At 41.8% G+C, this 26,840-nt stretch overlaps 1 protein-coding gene across 1 annotated transcript in view; it reads right to left on the reverse strand.

The window, feature by feature from the left end:
- The window catches only part of LOC122932689 (merlin-like), a 69,521-nt gene extending 56,734 nt beyond the window's left edge, over nucleotides 1-12,787 (reverse strand). The window contains exons 1-2 of the mRNA XM_044287251.1: nucleotides 12,421-12,787; nucleotides 5,494-5,611 (exon numbers count right to left, since the gene is read on the reverse strand). Of these exons, the coding sequence (XP_044143186.1) occupies nucleotides 5,494-5,583 (90 nt within the window). The 5' untranslated portion in view covers nucleotides 5,584-5,611; nucleotides 12,421-12,787. The remainder of the gene's footprint in view (nucleotides 1-5,493; nucleotides 5,612-12,420) is intronic.
- Between the last annotated feature and the right edge of the window lie 14,053 nt (nucleotides 12,788-26,840).

A 26,840-nucleotide genomic window follows, 5' to 3' on the forward strand; every position in this document is an offset into this window, starting at 1 on the left:
GTAAACCTACAGTAGGTCTTTCAGTTGTTTATTCAAGTTTTAACAATTTTCAAGGGAAACCACATTACAAAAGACAGGAGCCCAAACTTTGCTAAAAATGTGATATGTGGGGTTCAATTTTTTGCCCATGGTTGGTTGAAAATACATATGTATGATCATTTGCCACTCTGTGCAGTCCACTGTGATGTCTTCTTTTTCTGTAAGCCGACTCCCAGTTTAGTCTGGCCTGTGGCTGGTGAGAATGGGTATATGAACAATGCCAGGTATGATTGACCAGCTTAGAGGTGCCCATACAGTTTGAATAGCTATTGGCTAAATGCTTGTTCGGCCAGCAGTCATCCCTGTTGACTTCCCCCACAGTGGCGTAGCTAGAAATGACTGGGCCCCACAGAAAATTTTTGAATGGGGGCCCCCCTCCCCCAGTAATTTTCTTTAGTGACCTCTTTCTTTCATGCCGCAGCTATTCCTGTGGCTAGTAAAGATCGCTCTCTCAGACCAGGCCAGGCAGCTGTTCCATCTGTCTACTGTCACTGTATATCATTTCATTGTGTAATATTGTTGAGGGGGCCCTGACAAAATCTTTTAGTCCTCCTCCTCCTGGATGGCCCCTTGTGGGTCAGGGCCCCAAAGCAGCCGCTTCCCCTGCTTCCCCTATAGCTACGCCCCTGCTCCCCCATACATATGCATGCTTGGCTTATCTGAACATGTAGGCCTATTCAATGGGGAGAGAGGAGAAAGCTGCAGCCAGACACCTCTAGCGGTGGCTTATCTCCCAGGGGAACAAAAGTATCAGGTGCTGAAATTCAACTCGGCAGACCATTTTGAACCCAACATCATCTGCCAAGGGAGAGGCAGGGGCTCCCCATACACATCGGATTGTCGACTGGTCTCAAAAAACAGCAGGTTAGGCCAACAGCAATCTACTCTGTATGGGGTCATCAAACAAACGATGAATTGAAGGTCATGGCAATAAAAGGTTACGTTACTTCTCCAGTACAATGGCACATCTCATTTGCATTTATGAGGACAGAAGACTGTGATATCCATCCTAGGTACAGAAGTAAAAGTATATCTAATAAAACGCCATTAGCTCATTAGTAAACTGTAATGCACTAGTTTAGCAATTGTGACAGATGTTGTGTAGTGTAAATCTACGCGTTTCAGACCTTACAATCCTGGTCCTTACTCACATGAGTAAAATCCAAAACGCGTAGATTTACACTGTATTTTGCCTATAGATTTTACTGCTTGAAATAAAGAAAATTGCATTTCAAAGAAGCTGGACTTCATCTATTTGTTTGAAAGTTGTATAAAGGCTGAGTCCAGACTGTGTCCGTGCTTCGGAAGCATTTAACGCAGGTGAGAGCTGCAAAAATATTCTTGTGTTTTGATACATATTTTTCATGTCTAGTCATGCTTCCTCTCAGTAGGTGGATCTTTAGATTTTGGTTTATTAATCTTTTTTTATCCGGTAGGACAATTCTGTCACAGAGTTACTAATCTAACGCCAAAGATCAGAGTAATATCATAATGGTATTTTTTTATGATCTTTTATGAATTGGCTTCAGGGCCTGTCAATGGTGCCAACAAGCAGCTTCGTACAAGTCAACAAGTGTACATGTTTTAACAGGTTGTAATGTATTACAGAAAGCCAGCAGAAAAAACATGTATTAGTCATGAAGAGAAAGTTAGGGATGGAGCACGTCCTATGTCATGACAGTGCTTTGTGAACTTTACAAAAGTGATATCACTCTCTAGTATGAACAATGAGATCTATGTGGAAGACATGCTGACCTTTAAAGGGGTTGTGCCACTGGTATAAATATATCATGTCCAACAGATATCCCCAAATACCACCATTTATCAAAACTGCCTTATTCTAAAGTTGGTAGCCTACCAGTGCACCCTGCTTAGACTTTAGTTACGTCATGCACTGGAGACTTATAATGTAGGGAGCAGGAAGCCTCATTGGTAAGATGGAAAAAATAAATGAGTTAAATTTAAAAAATAAAATCCAAAGGGTTTTCCCAGAAAATAATACTCTACAGTTTTCAAATCAGCACTTGTATCTGAATACTTTTGTACTTGTATATAATTAATAATTAAGTATAGCCACTGGGTTATTCAATGAAATCTATCTGTATAGCGCCACCTGCTGTTTGCTCTTTTTGAGGTGGACGCACATGCTCAGTTCTACCCTTCAACTTTCAACTACCACCAGCTGCAGCAGACAGGACATGTGTCCTAAGAAAGGATAACTGCCTTAACTGCCAGCTTGAAAAAAATCTAATCCTCAGAATAGATTATCAGATTATCAGTCCAACACTTGGACAACCCCTTTAAAGATGTTTTCCAGGAGTTTAATATTGATAACCTTAGGGCAGTTCATCTGTATCATATTAACAGGAGTTTGAATCCTGCCACCCCCACCGATTAGCTGTTTGCATGAGTTACTGTACACCGGAACACACAGCTCTGTACACTGTGAATGGGAACAGCTCTCAGTAACTCCTGCAAACAGGAGTCCCTGGAGTTGAACCCACATTGATCTGATATTCATAACCTAAGGCAGGGGAAATGTCCCCACCTTGAATACAGCGCCATTTGCCCATTGTCCTGAGCGCTGCTGCCACTCTGACACTATACTGCTCTCTCTGCCAGGAAATAGAATGGAAGGTAATGATGGCCCAGTCACAGTTTGTCTACTGGATGGTGATGTTGGCCCATTAATGGAGCTGCTGTTCAGTTTCAGACCCCCTTCTAATGACAAAAATGGGCTGGACCTTTCGAATAATGAGCAATGACATGGCTAGTGCATCATCCACTCATGGAAGACAGTAGGCAGAACCTCATATAAGTGTTGGTGTGCCAGTCATATGCCACATGGTGCACTTCCGTCTCCGGCTGGGGGTGGGAGTAAAGTGGATCCTGCTGCAGTGGTAGGTGTGGCAGAACAAAACAGCAGCTGAAGAGTTGTGACAGTCAGACATAGGAAAACAGCATATCCTGCAAGAAGGTGTACTCTCCTGCTGGGATGATGAGTGCACTGCAAAGCCCAACAAAGGGTGTGCCAGAGTATCTGACAAACTGCTGAGAAAGTATTATAGGAGAGCCAGAGGCTGAGTGCAGCCCCCAGCCAGGGATTCACCAAAGATTGGGCCAAAGTTCAAGCCCAGATGCACCGGCTGCAGGCCAGGCCTAGAAGCAAGGTCCTGACTGGGACAAATGCTGGCAGTGTTGATCAGGAGACAGTCACAGGAAACTGAGCACCACAGTGGAGTCTGCAGGAAAATGGAGGAGAATGTCCAGCAGACTGTTGGGCTGGTAAGATACCTCCAGTCTGCCTGCACTATGCCACAGTTAGCTGCAAGAGAATGGGTGCCCCTGCCACAGGGAGGTCCCCTCAAGACTCATGTATGGACTACATTGGGTGACAAAGAACTGTACCTTTTGATGAGCACCATTGTGAGTGCCATGACTCCCATGAGAGTGACTGTAATCATGAAATGCCCAATGTGTTCAGAACCACCGAGTATATATGTTTCTGCAACTGCCCTGACCTCTGCACTTTGATATACAGGACCAGGCAGTGTACAGGTGATCACGCCTGGCCCTGACTTCTCCTTAGTCAATCAAAATGGAGAGGGTGCAGCAGTTGCAGAGAGAGCAGAGCCTCTAGGTATGACAGCAACATCCCCATTGCTCCTAGAGGCTAATTTGCATATACAAAAACATCATTTTTCTCAGCCACGCAGACACATATGAATATGGACCAACACAGAAGCCTTCAGATGCCAAGAGAACATAAAACCGGTCAGCCAGTTTTATAGGTACAAATCTTCTGACAGATGCCCTTTAATGTTGTATTTAAATACATGCTTCCACCTGCCATTTACTCCACACCATTCCTCACCTGCTCCTTACATAAGTCATAAATATTAAAGTCCTGGATAAGCCCTTTTATGCTATTTAATCTAAATTGGATTTATAGAGGTTGATTTTCTGATGCATTGCTCCAATCCCATGCTTGTAGTGGTGTCAGAAAGATTCTTTACTTTAACTACAACTTTATTACTGAATTTCTCAGAGGGAAGTTTATGGGTACGAGGAACCCCTATCCAAGTGTACCCCTGGTTATATAGTTTCTTGATTAGCAATTTGCTCTTCATTTGTGGAAATGACACTGATTTCAAGCCAACTATAATGATTTTGTCCTCTTAAGTTGCCTTTAAACACAATTTTTTTTTAACCATTGACAAATTGGTAGTTCAGAAGATCATTACCTAGTTTTCCAGGATGATCCTGACAGCCAGCAGGGAGTCATCCCCCAATACATTAGACAAGTAATGTCATAATTGCCTTACGACAGCTCTTGTGTGATCCACGCACTACAAAGCAATGGCCATTATAAAGGTAAATGCTGCTTTGAGGTCCATTTACATTTATAGATTGTGTTGCTGATAGTTTTATTGTTTATTGTTAACCAGGTCCGGATCGCCCATAGACTTTAAATTATCTCTGCAAAGACGTTTCTGAAGTTCTTTCAGAAAAGGCAGCTGCACACAGATTGTTTAGTTGCAAGAACCGGTTGTCAGTGAGAAGTCAGACTTGTTTTTTTTTTTACCATCCTTGCCTTCCTCATTGCTCTCTACAAAGTCTTTGATGAACACTGTGTATGCAATTCAGGAAGTGGCCATGTTGCTTCCAGCTCTGGTCCTACTGATCATGTAATCTCCATCGCTGGGTAACTATAGGACCTGCTGGGTCTTAGCAGATCCAGATTAGCTCTACAGTGAGACCTTTGAAGCTGTATACCCCCAGTTACAGAAAAAAAATCTGCAAAAAGAAAATGTAACTACTCCAAAGGTCAATGTGTAAAAAAAATAAAAAATTTATGCTACCACTACATCTTCCAACCCTGACAATAAATGATATATTCCCAATACCAAAAACACTGTAATGGAAAGGGGACTCAATTTAAAAATGTGCTACAACAGTGTGAAAAAAAACACTATTTTTCCCAGGTATAAAAAAAAAAAACTAAAAAAAACCCAGTAAAATAAAAAAAGGAATACAGAAAAATGAAACTCATGTACCATTGAAAAAAAAGAAGCAAAAATTAAGTGATAGAGAAAAATAAAAAAAGATCTAGACTGTCAAAGCTGCATGTACTGAAAAAAAACAAAAATGTACATGGTCGTGAAGGGGGAATGGCCCGATCTTGAATTGGTTAATCTTCATTTGCACTAGTTATTTGACTAAATGACTTAACTGCGAGGTAATGTTTATACATGGCGGATCTGCAGAATAGGCAGAAAATCTGCAGCATATTACAGTACTAGCAAAGTGGAGGACATTATGTCACCATCCACAGAAAAGTCCATGACAAATCCACATGTAACACATGCAGAAAATCCACCCCATGTGGCCGTACCCTAAAGCCTCTTTATACTGACCAATTGTCATCATGTCCACTTATTTAAGAGTAAGTACCTCACAATGTAACTCCATGTCTGTTTCCATTGTGACAATCTTCACTTTGAAGGTCTTCTGCTGCTTCTTTTTCAGACTCCGGATGGACATATTGTAGCTTATAGTATATCACTAAGTCCTGCAGAAAAAATAATATGAAATCTACAAGTTTACAAATGCTTATATCAAGCTGAACATTATTTTTTTACCTCACAAGCATTGTGAGTTCACATATACGTTACTTGTGTTCTGGCCACAAGTTTACCACAATTGCTAGGTGTCATGTACGTACATTTAACCCTTAGTGATATGACAGGTGTCAGTTATCCAAAGAGATGAAAATCCTGCTACTTTGCCACCATAGTGTTACTACAATTTATTCATGCCTCTACAGGTTGAGAGTACGGCCACATGGGCAGGTTTCCTGACGCAGATTTGGAAGCCAAAATCAGGAGGGGATCATAAAAGGAGAGAAAGTACAAAGGACAGATACATAGTATAGATTTATAGTGGCTCACCCTTCTAATAGCTAGGGTAGGTGCTCTAATTAAGGTGTGGTTCAGGTATAGCAATAGATATTGAGTGCCCACTATAACATACCTATATCTTTCAAAGGACAGATACATCTGATCTTTTTTGAATTCACTTTTGGTTTTGGCTTCCAAAACTGCATCAGGAAACCTGACTGTGTGGCCGCACACGAAAGCCTTGTGCACATGATCGTATTTTTCATTCATGCGCAATCCGCATTTTTTGCAGATAGCACACTTATCCATTCATTTCTATCGGGCTATGCACTTCAGTGTTTTTTGTGGATCAGTTTTTCAGTTCTGTAAATGATAGAACATGTTGCATTCGGTCAGTTTTGGTGGATGAGGATAGTCATTTCTACTGATAGGAGTGCGAAAAATACAGCATGCACACAGCAGCTATTCGTACATTGCAGATCCTTTGTTTGCGGGCCGAAATATGTACACTGTCGTAAGCATGAGGCATAGAGATCCCATAGTAAAACGAGTTAAATGTATTATGATGGTTTCTTTATGCATTTTGTTAAAGGGGTTATCACACAAAGAAGTATTACTGTGCAATGACTAGGGCATTTAAAATAAATGATTGCAATATACATGCAATAACAATATTCTTGTTTTTATGTTTATTACAATTTCCTCTCTGGTAGCGCCCCCTGTGGTTCATCCTTCGGCTCTACCTTCTCCTGCATTCAGTGGTGGACTACCATGCTCAGTATCTTCCCCCCTGCTCTCTTCTCCTCCCCTCAATGCTGGTGCATTGCTCTTATAAAGGGGGGATAAGCAGCCCAGACACCTCTAATTCATTCATCCATACTTCAAAATGTATGGAAGCATTACATACCACATGGATGTGAGGGACTCTTTTGTATGCGGGGAGGAAGGGCTTAACAAGAGCTAACTGCAATACATCCTGGGAGATGTAAGTGCTTGATGAGCTGCTGCCCACCCACAGAAAGGGAAGAAACTGCACCAGATCATTGAGTAAAGTGTAAAAACTTTAATATCAAAGCCTTATATCAAAATGGCTGACAAACAGATACTGTATACTTTAGCCAGGCTGCCTGAGCCTTCCATATGTTTTGACTCACTTAAAGTTTGGCAGGACTCATAGAACATATAGGCATGCAGTGTATCTGACCAAGCCTATAAACTAGGTAATGATAAATGACTAAACAACCAGTAGAAAGTATGCCAGTCATTTAATACAACATTCCTATAATGCTGGTAGAATGAATCATAAGATGAAATAGATTCATAGTTGAAATTGCTCTCGCTGTGCAATATCATTCGTAATGAAGAAGATTAAAGGGGTACTACGGACCGGGAAGTCTTTTTCATATATGCAGGCAGGGAGCAGTGGTTAAGAAAAGACTCTCCTGTCACCAGCGCCTTCGCTGTACTTTAAGTGTTACATGCCAACCTATGGCAACAACAGCCCAATGGTAATGTCGCTGTTAAGGCCATTGATTGGCTGTCAAAAGTAACCTGTATGTAGATGGTAGATCACGCATTTGGCCCAGCAGGAACCAAAAGAGGTCGAGAAAGGAGTGCTGGACTTTGATTTAACCCTTGCACCCTGCCTGCATAAGAAAAGGTGTTCTCAGTCTCTAAGAACCCCTTTAATACTCTCCTAAGAGGGCTGTCCAGTCTACTGATGCCCTATTCTTAGGATAGTCCATCAATATGTGATTGGTAGGGGTCCCAGACATTCAGCTGTTCCCGAATAGCTCTCAGCTGGTCCACTGTGTCGTGGATGAAGCTGGTTACTGCAGTGCGGCTCTTCTTAGGCCTAGTCCACAGTTCAGTGATTTCAACCAAAACAAGGAATGGAGTCTCCATAGATAAGGTAGAATGGAAAAATCTGCACTTGTTTTGTGTTTTGGACCCGCACCTTGTTTGGGCTGAAAATCACTGATGAAAATCACTGACCAAACACTGAAGTGTAGACCTTAAAGTGAATGGGAGCAGCACTGCAGTAACAGACAGAGCTGTGTAGATCAGGTGCCTATTTTTGACACTGGAGCTACTGAAAAACACCAGCTCCTCAGGGTTGCTGGGTGTCGGATTCTCGCTGATCTGATATTGATGAGCTATCCTAAGGATATACCGTGAATAAAAAAGTCCTGGAAAAACCCTTTAAAGGGATTTTCTGCTTTCCCCATATTGATGCAGCCTCGGGTAAGTTTAGCAATATCAGATCAGCGGGATCCGACTCCTAGTACCCCCGTCAATCAGCCGTATGAAAAGAACGCAACGCTCAGTGGCGAGCCGGTATAATAACCGCTCCTCCATCCTATTCATTTCAGTGGGGGTCTCTGTCCTTTTCAAGAGACCAGGAGGGAGCCTGTAATTAAGGGAATTTATTTTACTGTCGACAGAGCTGTATGAGGGGTGTTTTTTATTGATACCTTTTCTGGGCTACATACATGTATATTGATTTTATTTTAATGATTTTTTGGGAAGGAAGAGGAGTAAAAATTTTTTACATTTTTTACCAAATTCCTCATGGGACAAATAACGCATTCATTTAACTGGTTGTTATGGTTACAAAGATACTGATTATGTATTTTTTTGTTTTTGTTTTATTTTTACCATAATAAAATATTTTATAAAGGAAAAAGATTTTTTTAAGCTTTGGGTTTATTTATTTTTTTAAACATTTTATTTTACTTTTGTTTCCAAAAGGTACGTAACAAGCTGCCTTCTCCTGTATTGCATTGTATTATGCCTGTCGATAGGTGACAGAGGAAGCTATCGAGCACAGTATCAGAGGGGTTAAACTGCCAGGATTGGTGTTGTGTTACAGCTGCCGTCCGCTGACTACGCCATACGTTTACGACGCTTGGGGCAAGGTACTAAAAATATTTTGAGCAAAAAGTTTGTGCTTAAACACTTGAAATGAGTTACTTAGACTAATATAAATAGTGAAGAAATAGATAAGTATGGATTTTGACAATTTCCTTCCAATGTTCCTTCATTTCAATCATTGTGTTAAAATGCCATTTTTTCTTGAAGTAGAAGAGCTTAGGTCCTGTTCACACCATATGTATATGATGAATATACCCATAGACCTCTGTGTGTCTGATGCCCTATACTAGTTTTCCAGGATTACAGTATTGATGGCCTATCCTCAAGATATGTCATCAATATCTGATCGGTGGGTAAATAATACAAAATAAAGAAAATTTAGTTAACATTTTAATCATTGCATAGTTAATGTTTTTCTATTTTGGCAAATTTACCATAATTCTCTTCTTCAAGAGACGGTATGTACATATTGTTTTCTGGTACTGAGGGGAAATACAGCAGCACCCTGGATAAGTGGTGCAACATTCCCCAACCACTTGTCTGATACTAGATAAATTACATGATAGATAGGTAGGTAGATAGAAAAGAGACAGATCTAATATATAAAGCTGAGTGTATGTGTATGTCTGTTAAAGGAATCCGCACCGTCACATTTACAATCATGAAATTTGGCACACGTATATCAGGTGTCCGGGAAGGTTTTAGACTGGGTCTCAGCTCTCTAGCACGTACCATTCCTGAAATATTCCCAAAAAATGCAAATATGGTACATCACATGACATTAGCCAATAGAAGCCTGCAGGTCTTTCTCCTCATATCCCAACTGCCATACACATGGTTACATGTCCCTTATCAGCCAATAGAAGCTCGCAGGTCCTTAGTCTCCACATACACACACTTTTACACCAGGTTTCCATAACAATCCAGCCATTTTTCTTTACTGATGTAGGTCAGCTTTAAAGGGGCGAGCAGCTGGGTAGGGTGGCCCCCAGTACCCACTAAGCCCCGCCCATGATCCAGTTAGTCCACGCCCACTCCCACTCCACAGCCAACAGGGATTGAAAAAATGAATGTAAAAATCAACTTCTGTCAGCTGCAGGGGTGGGAGGGAGGGTGACTTTCTCCCTGCAGCTCACACTCAGACAGCACAGTGCTGCTGTCTGAGAGTGAGCTGTTCAAAAGGACATCCCTGTGTCCGTCCAGGCCCTGCGCCGGACGGAGGACAGGGAGTCTGAAAGCCGGACTGTCTGGCCTAAAACTGGACCTCTGGCCACCCTAGGGGCAGGCTGCTGTGGAGGTCACAGTTAAGGGGCCGGGGTGTTGTGGAAACCACTGTTAAGGAGATGGGGTACTGTGGAGTTCACTAATAAAGGGGCGGCAGCTGTGGAGGTCACTGTTAAGGGGGCAGGATGCTGTGGAGGTCACTGTTAAAGGGGCGGGTGCTGTGGAGGTCTCTGTTAAAGGGGCAGGGAACGGTGGATGTCACAGTTAAGGGGACGGTCTGCTATGGAGGTCAGTGTTAAGGGGCGAGGTGCTGTAGAGGTCACTGTTAAGGGGGCGGGGTGTTGTGGAGGTCACATTTTAAGGGATCGGAGCTCTGTGGAGGTCCCTGTTAAGGGGACGGGTTATTGTGAAAATCACTGTTAACGAGAATGAGTACTATGGAGGTCACTAATAAAGGGGCGGCCGCTGTGGAGGTCACTGTTAAAGGGGAGGGTGCTGTGGATGTTACTGTTAAGGGAGCAGGCCACTGTGGAGGTCACTATTAAAGGGGCAGTGGGGTACTGTAAGGTCACTGTTAAGGCAGCAGAGTACTGTGAGCTCACTGTTAAGGGAGCGGGGCACAGTGGAGGTCACTGTTAAGGCAGCGGGGTACTGTGGCAGTCACTGTTAAAGGGGCAATCATTGTGGAGGTCTATGTTAAGGGGGCCAGGAATGATGGAGGTCAGTTAAGGGTACTGTAACCTATGGTCAGTGTTAAGGGGTGGGTGCTGTAAAGGTCACTGTTAAGGGGGCGGGCCCTTGTGGAGATCATTATCAAGGGGGTGGGGTGCTGTGAAACTCACTGTTAAAGGGGCAGGCTGCTGTGAAGGTCAAATTTAATGGGGTGGGCTGCTGTAGAGGTCCCATTTTAAGGAGACGGGCACAGTGGGGGGGGGGGGGGGGTCAGTGTTAAGGGGTGGGGGGCTGTGGAGGTCACTGTTGAGGGGGCGGAGTGCTGTAGATATCACTGTTATAGTGGATACTGTCGATATCATTTAAAGACACACACAAACATGAAATGAAATAGATGAAATATACCCGAGCGAAGCTGAGTCCTTCTGCTAGTATTAGATATAAGATAGCTAGACAGACAGACAGATACCGTACATATGAGATAGATAGGAGAGAGATAGATTAATAAATAGATAGATAGATAGATAGATAGATAGATAGTAGATAACTTAATAGTAGATAGATAGATAGATAGATAGATAGATGACCGACGGACTGGCCCACCAGAATACTAAGAGGATCCTCCAGTGGGCCCAGGCTCTGATACCATAGTGGGCCACAAAGGTCCAGGGGAAAAAAAACATTTGGCTTTGATTATTTCCCCCTAGGGTTTATTTCTTTGATTTTAAATGATTAGACTTTATTGATGATATGAGTGTTGGGTGGGCCAAGGAACCTCAGTCTGACACTGATTAGATGATCAGTGCATCGCACCAAAAGTGGATCCGGAATGTAATGTGTGTGGCATTTGCAAGAGCTGTCTAGTAACAAATGCAACCACTGGATGAATATGCAGCATTCTCAAGAGCAAACCATTTTATCTGAAAATGAAAAACATAGCTTCATGAGGTTTTTGTGCGTATGTTAATAGAAACAATTAGATAAAAAGTTTAATAGCGTTCCTAAGCTTAGTGATTTATAGGGGAATATTATAATCATCTAACTATTTTCATACAATCAATCAGGGAGCAAAATAAATATGTTGTATATGTATATACAGGATTATGACCTAGAACACAGGGGCAAAGCTGGGAATAGGGGCTAGTGGGTAAATTTCCCAGGGGGGCACAGAAAATCCACTCTTAGCCAGGGTATATAGATATAGAGTCAGAGCAGTATATTGAATCTTTGCCCCAGGTGAAGTCACAAGACGTATATGTCAACGGGCTTCCCCTCTCACAAGAGCAGACAGGGTAGGCAGTAAATAGGAGACACGTGTAAACTACTGGTAGGACAAAGTCCTGCTGAAAACAATGGCACAGGTACATGACCCATGCTTAGTATCTAAAAGAATGACTTCTCGAGAGGAGTCCAGGAACAGTGATTCGTTTTCTCAAAGGGGTGACACTAAAATGCACAGTACCTCATGACTGATGGATGTTATACATATATATATATATATATATATATATATAATCATTATTAGTAATAAGATAAGTATTCCCATGTGTAGCACTGACCCACATGACTCATAGACACTGGTATTCTCTAGCATTGCCCTTTGATGTCGTTCCATCAGTGAGGCTACATAATAGGTAATATAGAAAACAAATATAAAAAAGCCCTAGTCATTGCTGTTCTTTATAGTCTGAGGCTAGACGGTTTACTTTACCAGGCTTCACAACTGAGAGAGGTTAGTAGTTGTTCCATGCAGCATATTCAGCGGGGACGTGCCCTCTTCATCAGCTCCAGTATATATTACATTCAGGTAATCCAAGTCCCAGTTCCACGGTATAATCTTCAATGGTCCCTCAAGTTGCAGTATATAAAATCTTATCCTGTGCTGGACTCTTCAGGTGATTTCAGAAAGTAGACTCGATGACAAAGAGCCATTTCTCAAGTTCTGGCTGCTGCATATCATTCGGATAAATCCATTGTACCCAACAAACTGGCAATCTAATTTAAAATATGGCTTTAAAACGATATCTTGTGATTCCAGGAAGTTGCGTCTTATTGTGCTGACAGGAGACTGCACACTGCTTCCCACAGTTGAGGAAGAAATCCATGACACATATGTAAAGCCAATAATGGCAGGAGTGTCAGCCAATGAAGGAACGGGGAGGAATCTGTATAACCTGAAAGGAATGATAGGTGAGTCAGGCTGCGGCGCAAGGAATGCTTCTATTGTAAGCATGTCATTAGCTCCAGCAAAGTAGGGGGTCCGCAGGCAATGGCAAACACAGCTAGAGATAGCCTGTGCATTATAGAACTGCTCATGGTTCACCGGAATATATATATATACACACACAATATATGTAGACATCTCTGTCCTGACACATTACTCTCACAGTACTGAATGTACAAATGCTCACACAACAGTGCCAGCCACAATGGTATCTACCTGTACATACCACCTGCAATGCTCCTAGGCGGGTGCCAGCTACTGTGCCCCTCAATGGTATTTCCAAAAGAGTGCCAGCTAGTGTTCGTACATAATAATACCAGACAAAGCACTTCAATAAAAATGTGCCAACCACAGAGCTTTCACCTATCCTAGTTTTTCCGGGAGTCACCTAGGTTTTGGGCCCCCTCGCCTGTGCACCCAGTCACTGAGTTGATTCATCCAGTACCCTGCATTCAATTGTCTCTGCGTCCACGGCACTCTGATATACTTAAACATCTGCCTCAGCACTGGTAGGACAGGGGAACTACCTTCCATTTGGTACTTTTTTGTGATGCAGGCAGCGTGATGAAAAGAGGCAAGGCCTGCATCGCTGGATGACAATGTGGGATCGGGAACAGGTGAGCATCATTTATAGGCAAGAGTCACTGTATAAAGGGGGCACAGACTATATTACAGGGGGCTCAGAGCAAGAGGCACTATCTATAGGAGGTAAAGACTACTATACTCGAAGCTCAGGGGAAGAGTCACTGTATAAAGGGGGCACAGACTATATTACAGGGGGCTCAGAGCAAGAGGCACTATCTATAGGAGGTAAAGACTACTATACTCGAAGCTCAGAGGAAGAGTCACTGTATAAAGGGGGCACAGACTATATTACAGGGGGCTCAGAGCAAGAGGCACTATCTATAGGAGGTAAAGACTACTATACTCGAAGCTCAGAGGAAGAGTCACTGTATAAAGGGGGCACAGACTACATTACAGGGGGCTCAGAGCAAGAGGCAATATCTATAAGAGGTAAAGACTACTATACTCGAAGCTCAGAGGAAGAGTCACTGTATAAAGGGGGCACAGACTATATTACAGGGGGCTCAAAGCAAGAGGCACTATCTATAGGAGGTAAAGACTACTATACTTAAAGCTCAGCGGAAGAGTCTCTGTATAAAGGGGGCACAGACTATATTACAGGGGGCTCAGAGCAAGAGGTGTGCCGGCATACATACATAATTCCTCTGGGTAGCCATCTTATATGCTTCTGGCATATGTAAAAAAAAAACTGTGAACTCTCATCTTCCTGAAGCCTGGGTCACATATGATATAGATGGACACTTTCATTACCACTACTCTGTGAGGCCGGCTATAAAAAGGTCATAAAGACTATACCAGGCCCAGCTCATCCTGTCCTGTAAGATAAGATCAGCTCGCTGTCAAGCCTGGCTGGAGCGTGACGTCATTAATTTCCAGGTCTGGTTTGAGGAGAGCTAATAGCCCTTAATTAGCTCTGGGCATAAAACCAGTCCACTTTCATATTTCATTTATGAATCAACTTATGCCCTTTCTGACACCAGATCCAGGCTCTACAGAGTATTGTGGTTAATTGGGTATCAAATATGACTAGAGGATGTGATTCTGTAGCTGACCTATGGGTGGTAGAAGAACTACAGGTCCCAGCATTACCGTGTGTGGTCTCATTCTGTAGGTAAATAAATAAGGATCGCAAATATGTATTCTGTATAAAAATATGCTGATGTATCAAGGAGATACGGGCTTAAGTATAATCCTCATTGTAGGAACTGAACTTTGATGGGGTCATAAAACACTTGGAGGCCAATCCCTAGGATTGACAGTCACTCTGCTGCCATTGGCTGACAGGAGTAAGTCTCCTGCCCACGGGAGAGTTCATAAAAATCCATGCACAAGGACAGAGGAGGGAGACCCATGGAACATCACCAGACACTTAATTGGACATTGACGGCATATCCCTGTATCAGAAGAACTTTGAGGGTCTCCCCTGATACATACTGAAAAGGGGTTTGCAAGGATTCAAAAAGGACATATGAACGACCATCTGAAACCCTCCAGAGAAACTAAGTATTCTTTCATCTTTTTCCCTTTCATTTGAACTGTCGTGATTATTTATATTATTATTCTGTAGATTTATAGTCATTTTCATTAGACTTGTATGCACTGCTTTTTACCGCTTATTAAAGATTATAAAATCTAAGTGGCCAAGTCTTCCATATTCTAAGCTGCTGAACAACGTACCTTGCCTTTGAAGAGACGTTACCAGGTAGTTAGTCAAATTGCATTTAGGAATTGTAGTTGGGGGTGATTGACTGCGGTTGGTCAGTAAGTGATATCCGGTTCATCCACTGATCTGTGTGATAGTGAATTACCCGGATAGTCGGCTCGTGGACCGGGAACCCACGTGGTGGCAGTTACCGAAGTGTAGTGGGGGGTGTTAGCCGGATGGTAATACCCCGGTCACGTGGGGTCTCTGTGTGTGCGCAGACTCCGTCACAGACCACTACGTCACAGCTGTGGGATCCGGAGCGATCGGATCCATAGTTCGTGACAAGAGGCACTATCTATAGGAAGTAAAGACTACTATACTCGAAGCTCAGAGGATGAGTCACTGTATAAAGGGGGCACAGACTACATTACAGGGGGCTCAGAGCAAGAGGCAATATCTATAGGAGGTAAAGACTACTATACTCGAAGCTCAGAGGAAGAGTCACTGTATAAAGGGGGCACAGACTATATTACAGGGGGCTCAGAGCAAGAGGCACTATCTATAGGAGGTAAAGACTACTATACTCGAAGCTCAGAGGAAGAGTCACTGTTTAAAGGGGGCACAGACTATATTACAGGGGGCTCAGAGCAAGAGGCACTATCTATAGGAAGTAAAGACTACTATACTCGAAGCTCAGAGGATGAGTCACTGTATAAAGGGGGCACAGACTACATTACAGGGGGCTCAGAGCAAGAGGCAATATCTATAGGAGGTAAAGACTACTATACTCGAAGCTCAGAGGAAGAGTCACTGTATAAAGGGGGCACAGGCTATAACACAGGGGTCTCAGAGCAATTGGCACTATCTATAGGAGGTAAAGACTACTATACTCGAAGCTCAGAGGAAGAGTCACTGTATAAAGGGGGCACACACTATATTACAGGGGGCTCAGAGCAAGAGGCACTATCTATAGGAGGTAAAGACTACTATACTCGAAGCTCAGAGGAAGAGTCACTGTATAAAGGGGGCACAGACTATATTAACAGGGGGCTCAGAGCAAGAGGCACTATCTATAGGAGGTAAAGGCTACTATACTCGAAGCTCAGAGGAAGAGTCACTGTATAAAGGGGGCACAGACTATATTACAGGGGGCTCAGAGCAAGAGGCACTATCTATAGGAGGTAAAGACTACTATACTCAAAGCTCAGAGGAAGAGTCACTGTATAAAGGGGGCACAGACTATATTAACAGGGGTCTCACAGTAAGATACACTATATAGAGATGGAACAGAAACTGGCACTATATATAGATGGCACAGAGCATGAGGCACTATACAGGGGCGCAGAGTGTGTGGCACTACCATTAGGGGCACTGTGTGCATGGCACTTTATTTTCAGGGGACATAATATGTGGCATGATTGTATTCAGGGACACAGTGTATGCTACTGTTATATTCAGGGTACAGCATGTGGCACTGAGAGGAGTTTTTGTTAGTATATAGGATGCAGATATGTTGGTAAAGCAAGAATCTGAAGACATCTGGTCGGCAAACTCTGCATAGACAACTCGTGCCTGAGAGAAAACATCATGGTGGTCTGAACTAGATGGAAAGCATAGCTAGACACCACAAGTAAGTCACTGAATGTAAATGTTTATTTTGCCACTGTGTTAAATTGGCAGTCCATGCATGCCAATATATCTCTGCTCCCCATAGGCACAGCCTCTGGAACCTTTACCTGTCTTTCTGCTCCAGGTCTTCGGTGGTCTGGACCAGCCAGTGTCCTTCTCTTCCTGCTTAGTGGGCCCAGCGACTGAAGCAGAACTCTTTGTTCACTCCACACAGGCTGAAGCCTGCCTCCTGTCTGCACTCTGCTTCCCTGCCCATAGGGCACACGCACTTACCCTAATCTTCCCGAGCCTTTAGCCTTCATACCCTGGTTCTAGTAGTCTATTATCTTGGTTTTGTGGCCCATGAAAAAGTAGCTGGCCTCCAATATTTCCAAATCAAACTGCCTAATATTAAATCTGTCTTAGTAGTCCATAGAAACTAAACAGAGCTTAGCTTTCAGTTCCTACAGTGGTCTGAAAAATAAAAGCTGAGCTCTGATTGATTGCTATGGACAACTAAGAGTTACTGTTAGGCAGTTTGATTTAGAGATTAGAGGCAGGCTACTTTTTCGTGGGCCACCCTGTATAAAGGTACACTATTTGTCTTGTTCTTTTTCCTGTGTATTGATTTCTGCCTATCTCCAGATTTGACCCTTTGCTGCCTGAACCGACCTCTGCCTGATCCCCGGACAGACCATGAGCTGCCTGCCTTGATACTTGGACTGACTGTGGCCGGCACAATCTCTGCCTGCTCTAACTTCCTTATGTCAATGTATTGCTGACTAAAATTTTGCCTGCAGTTATAAAAGAAAAATCACAGAAAATAACACACTAACACAATAGATGTAAATATTATATATGGACTAAGCCCTCACTCTGATATGATAAAATCTGAGACTCTCAGCCAATAAAAGATTTGTCAGGGCCCCTGCAACAGTATTATTACCGAGCCTTGTCTGAGAGTGCAATCTTAACTAGCCACAGTAGTGGGGGTTGCATGTGAGTTGGGGGTTGCAAAGAAGTTTCTGGCGGTGGGGGGGGGGGGGCATTCAAACATTTGCTGTGTGGCACAGTGAATTGTAGTTATGTCAATGGTTGCGCGACTTATTCGCCGCGTAGATCTTCCCTTATACTATCTGAACACATATGTAAATATGTATTTACTGTTTTATAGGCAGTTTCAAAAATTTGCCAATTTTTGGGAAATCAGCGCATTTGGGAATTCTCTGAAGCGATTTTACAAAGTAATCAGCCGCAAGGAAGAAGTGTTAACTTATTATTTGTAGTCTGTATCTTATTCAATATGGCCGCTGTCATCTTGAGACACTGCTTGTGATGTCATCATTAGAATCCTGGCAGATGATTCACCTACTTGTGATGTCATAATGGGGTATATATTGAGATGACGCACTGACCCAAGCCTCAGTCTCCTGGGCTGGCTCTCACCATTAAGGGTCGTCTGACGAGCAGCACAGACCATTTCGGGTAAGTTTGGCCGTTTTTCTCCTCGGGTTTGGGAATTGTTTTACTGATCTTTATTTTATTTCTCTTCCATACAATCTGAGATCTGTGTGTGACCCACTCCGACCTCCAAATATCTGCCTGAGGTGAGACACTCAACCTACTTCAATGGAAGAAGAAGGAGGAGCCACAGAAATCCAAGACCATTTTATAATAAATAAAGGTTTTTGTGTGTGTTTATTTAAAAAATAGGATAATTGTGTTTTGTTTTGTTTTTAAATACTAAATTGTGCCATTTCTACTGCGCCTCTATAGGTATCCTAGGGGTGTGTTAAAGGCTTACAGGGCTGAACCCTTGAAGGATGGGTAACCAATAAACCCTAGAGAAGAAATTTATTAAAGGGATATTGCCATCAGGGACATTTATGGCGTACTGCTAGGATATTTCTGTGCGACTGTCGTGTCGCAGTATGTCGCACCATTGGCTATCAAAGAATGTCATGTATTATTGGTGCGACATGAATTTCGCCATGTACTTCTTCCTTTATACTATCTGATCAAATATGTAAATACAGTATTTCCTGTTTTATAGGCGGTGTCCAAAATTTGCTAAGTTTTTGCAAATCAGTACTTTTCGGAATGCTCTGAAGTGATTTTACAAAGTAATCAGCCACAAGGAAGAAGTGTTAACTCATTATCTGTAATCTGCATCTTATTACAATCAATATGGCTGCTGTCATGTTGAGACCCTACTTGTGATGTCATCATTAGAATTCTGGCAGATGACTCACCTACTTGTGATGTCATAATGGGGTATAAAGTGAGATGATGCACTGACGCAAGCCTCAGTGTCCTGGGCTGGCTCTCACCATTATGGGTCATCTGATGAGCAGCACAGGACCAGATCGGGTAAGTTTGTCCACTTTTCTCTTGTTTGGGAATTGTTTTGCTGATCTTTATTTTCTTTCTCTTCCATACAATGTGAGAGCTGCATGAGGTGCGAGACTCAACCTACTCCAATGGAAGAATCCCAGGAGAAAGTGAAGAAGGAGCCTCCACCTCCCTTCAAGGGCCAGAGCCACAGAAATCTAATTCCATTTTATAACAAATAAAGGTTTTTGTGTGTTTCTTTAAAAAATATGATTATTGTGTTGTTTTTTTCTTAAAGGGCTTCTACCACCAGAAATACTGTTATGTAGCTGACTGACATTAGCGATGCGCCCATGTCAGCACTACATAACAGTATGTTTCTAACATTTGTCCCTGCAGCCGTTTTTGTAAAAAAAAAAGCACTTTTATTATATGCTAATGAGCCTCTAGGTGCTATGTGGGCGTAAAATCAGCACCTAGAGGCTCCGTCTACTCACGCTTTATCCTGCCCAGGTCCCCTGTTCTGCCCACCCAGCTCCTCTTAATTGATGCCACGGTCCACCGCATCGTTGACGAAATCCCGCGCCTGCGCCGTTCACTTCTATATTCGGCACAGGCGCAGTGAGTGAATGATTCGCTCCTGGTGCCGGATTCCTCACTGCGCCTGCGCCGACTTCGCCACAGTGTAGAAGCCGGCATCAGGAGAGCGGCCTTCACTGAAGACAGAAGTGAACGGCGCAGGCGCGGGATTTCATCAACAGACCGTGGACCGTGGCATCAATCAAGAGGAGCTGGGCGGACAGAACAGGGGACCTGGGCGGGATAAAGCGTGAGTAGACGGAGCCTCTAGGTGCTGATTTTATGCCCACAAATGTTAGAAACATACTGTTATGTAGTGCTGACATGGGCACATCGCTAATGTCAGTCAGCTACATAACAGTATTTCTGGTGGTAGAAACCCTTTAAATACTGTACTAAATTGTGCCATCTGTCCTGCGCCCCTGTTTTCCATGAGTATCCTAGGGCTACTTGAATGCGTACAGGGCTAAACCCTTGAAGGATGGCTAACTAATAAACTCCAAAAAGGAAATTTATTAAAGGGATGTTGCCATCAGGGACATTTATGGTGTACAGCTAGGATATGGATCCATGGATTTCTGTGCAATGCAACACCATTGACTATCATTACAAAAAATGTCATGCGTCAACACATGTCGCATGGAGTTGTACCCTTTTTGTTGCACGCAGGGGGCGTAGCTATAGGGGAAGCAGAGGCTTTGTGGCCCAGACCAACATGGGGCCCCTCAGGAGGAATACCAAAAGATTTTGCTGTCAGTGCCCACTCAAAAGTATTACACAATGACATTATATACCAGGCCTTGTCTGAGAGCTCAATCTTGACTAGCCACAGGAGTGGGGTTTGCACGTGAGTTGGGGGGTACATTTAAAAATTTGCTGTGGGGCCCAGTCAATTATAGTTATGCCACTGGCACCATCCATAAGAAACAGAACTCCAACCAAGGCCTCCCAAGCAAATTTTTTTTTTTTTTTTTTCTTTAGCTCTTCTAAAAGGTAGTTTCCCAGAAAGAGCTGGGTTACTAGTATGAGGCACTTTTTAAACTGTTAGGGACATAGGGTGTACAGGTACCCCTGATGTCCTGGTACTTAAGGACACAGGGCGTACCTGTAAGTCCTGTGAAGTTCTGATCACCGCCACCGGCGGGCGGTGATCGGAACAAGGTGCCTGCTCAAATCATTGAGCAGGCACCTTGGGTCGATGCGCGGGGGGTCCCATGACGGTCAATTCAGACCTGCTGTTTGTGGCTTTTACTGGAGGTTGCGGCGGCGGTAGGAGGTACCATCGGGTCCCTGTGCGGCTGTAAGGGGGACCCGATGGCATGGAAGGCAGCACGATGCCTTTCTTAGGCATCGGCGCTGCCTTCCGGTAACGAGCCTGTGAGATCTAGCCGCCTGGATCTCACAGGCCGGAAGCTGTATGAGTAATACACACTGTATTACTCATAGAGCCAATGCATTCCAATACAGAAGTATTGGAATGCAGTGTAAAGGGGATCAAACCCCAAAAGTTGAAGTCCCAAAGTGGGAAAAAAAAAGTTTAAAAAAAAAGTTTCAAGAAAACAAAACAAAAAAACAACATAATTTCCCCCAAATAAAGTTAAAAAAATTGGTAAAAAATAAGGAAAAAATAAAAGTTGACATATTAGGTATATTTTTTGTTTTAAAAAGCTGTTATTGTGTAAAACTTAAGTAAATAAAAAAAAAGTATATTAGGCATCGCCCCATCCGTAATAACCTGCTGTATAAAAATATCACATGACCTAACCCCTCAGATGAACACCGTAAAAAAATAAAAATAAAAACGGTTAAAAAAAGCCATGTTTTGTCACCTTACATAACAAAAAGTGTAATAGCAAGCAATCAAAAAGTCATATGCACCCCGAAATAGTGCCAATCAAACCGTCATCTTATCCCGCAAAAAACATACCCTACCCAAGATAATCTCCCAAAAACTGAAAAAACTATGGCTCTCAGACTATGGAGACACTAAAACATGATTTTTTTGGTTTCAAAAATGAAATCATTGTGTAAAACTTACATAAATAAAAAAAACACGTCTGTGAAAACATGCTCTATAAAAATGCCACATGATCTAACCTGTCAGATGAATGTTGTAAATAAAAAATGGTGCCAAAACAGCTATTTCTTGTTACCTTGCCTCACAAACAGTGTAATATAGAGCAACCAAAAATCATATGTACCCTAAACTAGTACCAACAAAACTGCCATTCTATCCCGTAGTTTCTAAAATGGGGTCACTTTTTTGGAGTTTCTACTCTATGGGTGCCTCAGAGGGGCTTCAAATGGGACATGGTGTCAAAAAACCAGTCCAGCAAAATCTGCCTTCCAAAAACCGTATGGCATTCCTTTCCTTCTGCGCCTTGCCGTGTGCCCGTACAGCAGTTTATGACCACATATGGGGTGTTTCTGTAAACTACAGAATCAGGGCCATAAATATTGAGTTTTGTTTGGCTGTTAACCATTGCTTTGTAACTGGAAAAAAAAATATTAAAATGGAAAATCTGCCAAAAAAGTGACATTTTGAAATTGGATCTCTATTATGTAAGCCTCACAAAGTGACTTCAGACCTGTTCCTTAAAAAGTGGGTTTTTCAAAATTTCTGAAATATTTCAAGATTTGCTTCTAAACTTCTAAGCCTTGTCACATCCCCAAAAATGTATTATAGAAGTAGAGAAATTGAAACTTAAAAATTTAAAAATTTAATATTTTTTTTGTAAATTAGGTATTTTTGTTAAAAATAAAAATGATTATTTTTTACTCTATTTTACCAGTGTCATGAAGTACAATATGTGATGAAAAAACAATTTTAGAATGGCCTGGATAAGTCAAAGCGTTTTAAAGTTATCACCACATAAAGTGACACTGGTCAGATTTGCAAAAAATGGCCTGGTCCTTAAGATGAAATATGGCCTCATCCTTAAGGGGTTAAGAGAAGCATTATTTGGGGTTGCAGACACAGCAATAGATAAAAATAGTATCACGAAAAAGCACTGATTGAACACTTTGAGGCTACCACCTGGGAAGAATCTTGTTATGAAAAAGCACTGATTAAAGAATTTGGCTACCACCAAAAGCTTAGTGGGGAAAATCTTAGGAGAAAAATAATTTATGAAGTACAAGGAGATATGTATAAATATGCATACAAGAGATGAGCAAGTCAATTTTATTATTTGGAATTGATCCTGAGTGTACCAAAAAAGATTGTGTTTAACTAGAGATGAGCAAACATCTACAAATTTGCTTCAGGTCCTATTTGTCACACATTTTGAAACTCAATTCAGACCCGAATCAATTCTGAACTAATTAATTAGGCTCCAATTAACCTAAACATCAGTCTAGTCTCCTAAAACCTCAGCAAATTAACTTGAGTCTAGGAGAAGTGAGAACTTTCAGTTAAATATTATGTTGGGAGTCTCTCTCTTTTTTGTCTGGAACAAATCCCACAAATTTGGTCTTATTAAAATCTAAATTTTTTGGGGAAAATTTGTCTGAATTCCAAAATGGTAGAATGAATTTGCTGATCCTTAATTTTAACAAACCCAAATATTTTGTAATTCATTTCAGGGAAATAAAGAGACATCCAAATGTGAAAAACATGTGCAATTGAGCTTTCTTTTCAAAAGGATTAAAAAAGCTGAGTGTTTCACAACTACGGCATATCCATCCAGTTATTGCTCACCAATTTAAACTTACTTAGATAGCAAAACTAGGAAAATAGCAAAGCCTGCCTCATATCTGCAACTAGCTTTTATTAGGATAAAAGCCATTTCTCAGAGCAGCTTTTCTACTAGAAAGGCCTTAGAGGAACCTCTGGGTGGGTACTATTTCTATTATAGAGACAAGTTAAAGGGAACCTGTCACGTGGAAGATATTGTCTGAGCTGAAGAGAGTATGGTATAGGGTAGGAGGAGCTGAGCAGATTGATACATAGTTTTATGGGAAGACCTCTGGGTGGGTACTATCTGATGCCAGCTGATGTTAGAGATGCTAATTTGCATATATTTTTCCCGGAAACCAAGACAAGCATTGCATAGCCTACAATAGTCATCACATATACTAAGTGGTCTCCATAATAGAAATGGTACCGAGCCAGAGGTCCCCCCAAAGGCCTCTCAACTAAAAAGCTGAATAAAAAAAACTAGGGTTTGTAACTTAGAATCAGAACTTTTTGGGAAATTAGGTACAAATTCCAAACCATTAGAATCAATTTGCTCATCCTTTATAGACTTCTCAACTTTGAAAATTGCAATAAAAAGTAAAAGTCGTGGAAGTATGGAAATCACAGGATCGATAGACATTTTAACCCCTTCCCGCAAAATCACATACATGTACGTTGGGGAATGTGGTGCCTTACCGCATTCCCACGTACATGTACGTGATGGGATTGGGCGGGTGCAGGAGCTGCACCCGCCCATTCCGTAGCACGGGCCCGGCTGTTACTGATAGCCGAGCCCCTGCTGCATCTGCCGGCATCGCTGTATGCGGTGATGCCAGCGGATTAACCCTTTCACATGCTGTGGTCAACGCTGACCACAGCACATGCGGGGTTTAAGAGGGAGGGGGCTCCCTCTGACTCCATCGGCCCCCTATTTCCCAAAATAAAGTACTTTTTTTTTTTAAATAGGAAAAATAAGAAAAGTAGACATATTTGGTATCACTGCGTCTATATCGACCAGCTCTATAAAAATATCACATCACTTAACCCCTCAGGTGAACACTATCAAAAAATAAAAACTGTGCTAAAAAAAATCATTTTTTTGTCACTTCACATCACTAAAAGTGCAACACCAAGCGATCAAAAAGGCGTATGACCCCCAGAATAGTACCAATCTAACTGTCACCTCATCCCGTAAAAAATGAACCCCTACCTAAGACAATCGCTCAAAACATTTAAAAAAAACGATGGCTCTCAGACTATGGAGACACTAAAACATGATTTTTTGTTTCAAAAATGCTTATATTGTGTTAAATGTAAAAAAGAAAATTAAAAGTACACATATTAGGTATCGCCGTGTCAGTAACAACCTGCTCTATAAAAATACCACATGACCTAACCCCGTAAAAAATATAAAATTAAAACGGTGTCAAAAAAGCAATTTTTTGTCGCCTTACATCATAAAAAGTGTAATAGCAAGCGATCAAAAAGTCATATGCACCCCAAACAAACCAAACCCCAAAAAGTTGTCATATTTGGTATTGTCGCGTCCGTAACAACCTGCTCTATAAAAATGCCACATGATCTAACCTGTCAGGTGAACATTGTAAATAACCAGAAATACAAACGGTGCCAAAACAGCTATATTTTGTTATCTTGCCTCACAAAAAGTGTACGGTAATATAGAGCAACTAAAAATCATATGTACCCTAAAATAGTACCAACAAAACTGTCACCTTATCCCGTAGTTTCCAAAATGTTTTTTTTTTATGGAGTTTCTGCTCTAGGGGTCCTCAAATGTGACATGGCAACTTCAAATTATCCCAGTGAAATATGCCTTCCAAGAACCATATGGCGTTCTTTTCCTACCATGTGCCCATACAGCAGTTTACGACCACATATGGGGTGTTTCTCTAAACTAAAGAATCAGGGTAATAAATATTGAGTTTTTTTTGGCTGTTAACCCTTGCTTTGTTAGCCAAAAAAAATGGATTAAAATGAAAAATTCTGAAATTTCATCTACATTTTCCTTTAATTCTTGTGCAACACCTAAAGGGTTAACAAAGTTTGTAAAATCAGTTTTAAATACCTTGAGGGGTGTAGTTTCTAAAATTGGATGATTTATGGGTGGTTTCTAATATGTAAGCCCCAGAAAGTGACATCATAACTGAACTGGTCCTGAAAAAAATGGGTTTTGGAAATTTTCTTAAAAATTTTAAGATTTGCTTTTACATTTCTAAGCCGAATGTCCCCAAAAAATAAAATGTCATTTTTAAAATGATCCAAACATGAAGTAGACATATGGGGAATGTAAAGTAATAACTATTTTTGGAGGTATTACTATCTATTATAAAAGTAGAGAAATAGAAATTTTGACATTTGAAAATTTTTCCCAATGTTTTATAAATTTAGTATTCTTTTATAAATAGAAATGAAATATTTTGACTAAATTTTGCCACTTTTTTACTATAACACAGTCAGCACTCCGCTGTCTGTTGTGTGGTGCGCGTGTCCAGGGTCGGCGTCCCATATATTTTACTTCACGACATATGTGGCAATAAATACACAAGAATTGCATTCAATCTGCGAGTGCCGGTCCTCTTCTTCTTATACTTTTAATTTTGCCACTGTCGTAAAGTAAAATAGGTGACGAGAAAACAATCTCAGAATTACCTGGATAAGTAAAAGTTATTACCACATAAAGTGACACATGTCAGATTTGCAAAATTAGGCTGTGTACTGAAGGGGTTAAAGTTATGCAAATGTAAGAAAATGAAAACAAAATATAATTTTATTTATTTATTCAGTATCGTGTATGAGAAATACACACACTTACATACCTTGGAATGCTATCAATGAGGTTAATAATGGTCATTTGAAGAATGTTCTGCCATGCTGATTGCGCTTGGGCATGCAGATCATCAAGATTCAAGATTCGCAGGGCTCTGGTGGAGCTGCTAATAACCGTGCATTGTGACTAGGGTGTCTGCCTGCAGGCTTCCACTGTCGCAATTCAACCCATTAACAACAGCGCAAATTCATTGGATCGGTAGGTCTGTGCAACTGCAAATCAAGGTGGCAGCCTCCAGAAAATCAGCATGGCAGCTCCATGCTAATTTACTTTGATGGAACACTGCATGTCACAGCAGGCTCCCACAGCATCCAGGGACAATGACATCACAAAGGACCCTCCTTCTGTGGGATTTCATACATTTAATAGATTTTTGGGCCAGGCCGATAAAGAACAAGCCTGATCAGTCAGACCCACAAACTATGCTGGTAGGGCATCTCCCCAAAACCTTTGCACTCGCCCTTCATTCTGCAGGTATCTGAAAGCTGGATCCACTTCCGTGGTTGGAAAGAGCTTCAAACAGCTGTGTTTGGTGAATATGGCGCCTGCTTAAGTGCTTCCCCTGTCACAATACAACCCATTCATAACAGTGCTAATTCAAAGTGGCAGCCTCTAGAAAATCTGTATGTCAG

Source organism: Bufo gargarizans, chromosome 3 (assembly GCF_014858855.1).
Source record: "Bufo gargarizans isolate SCDJY-AF-19 chromosome 3, ASM1485885v1, whole genome shotgun sequence".
Lineage (NCBI taxonomy): Eukaryota > Metazoa > Chordata > Amphibia > Anura > Bufonidae > Bufo > Bufo gargarizans.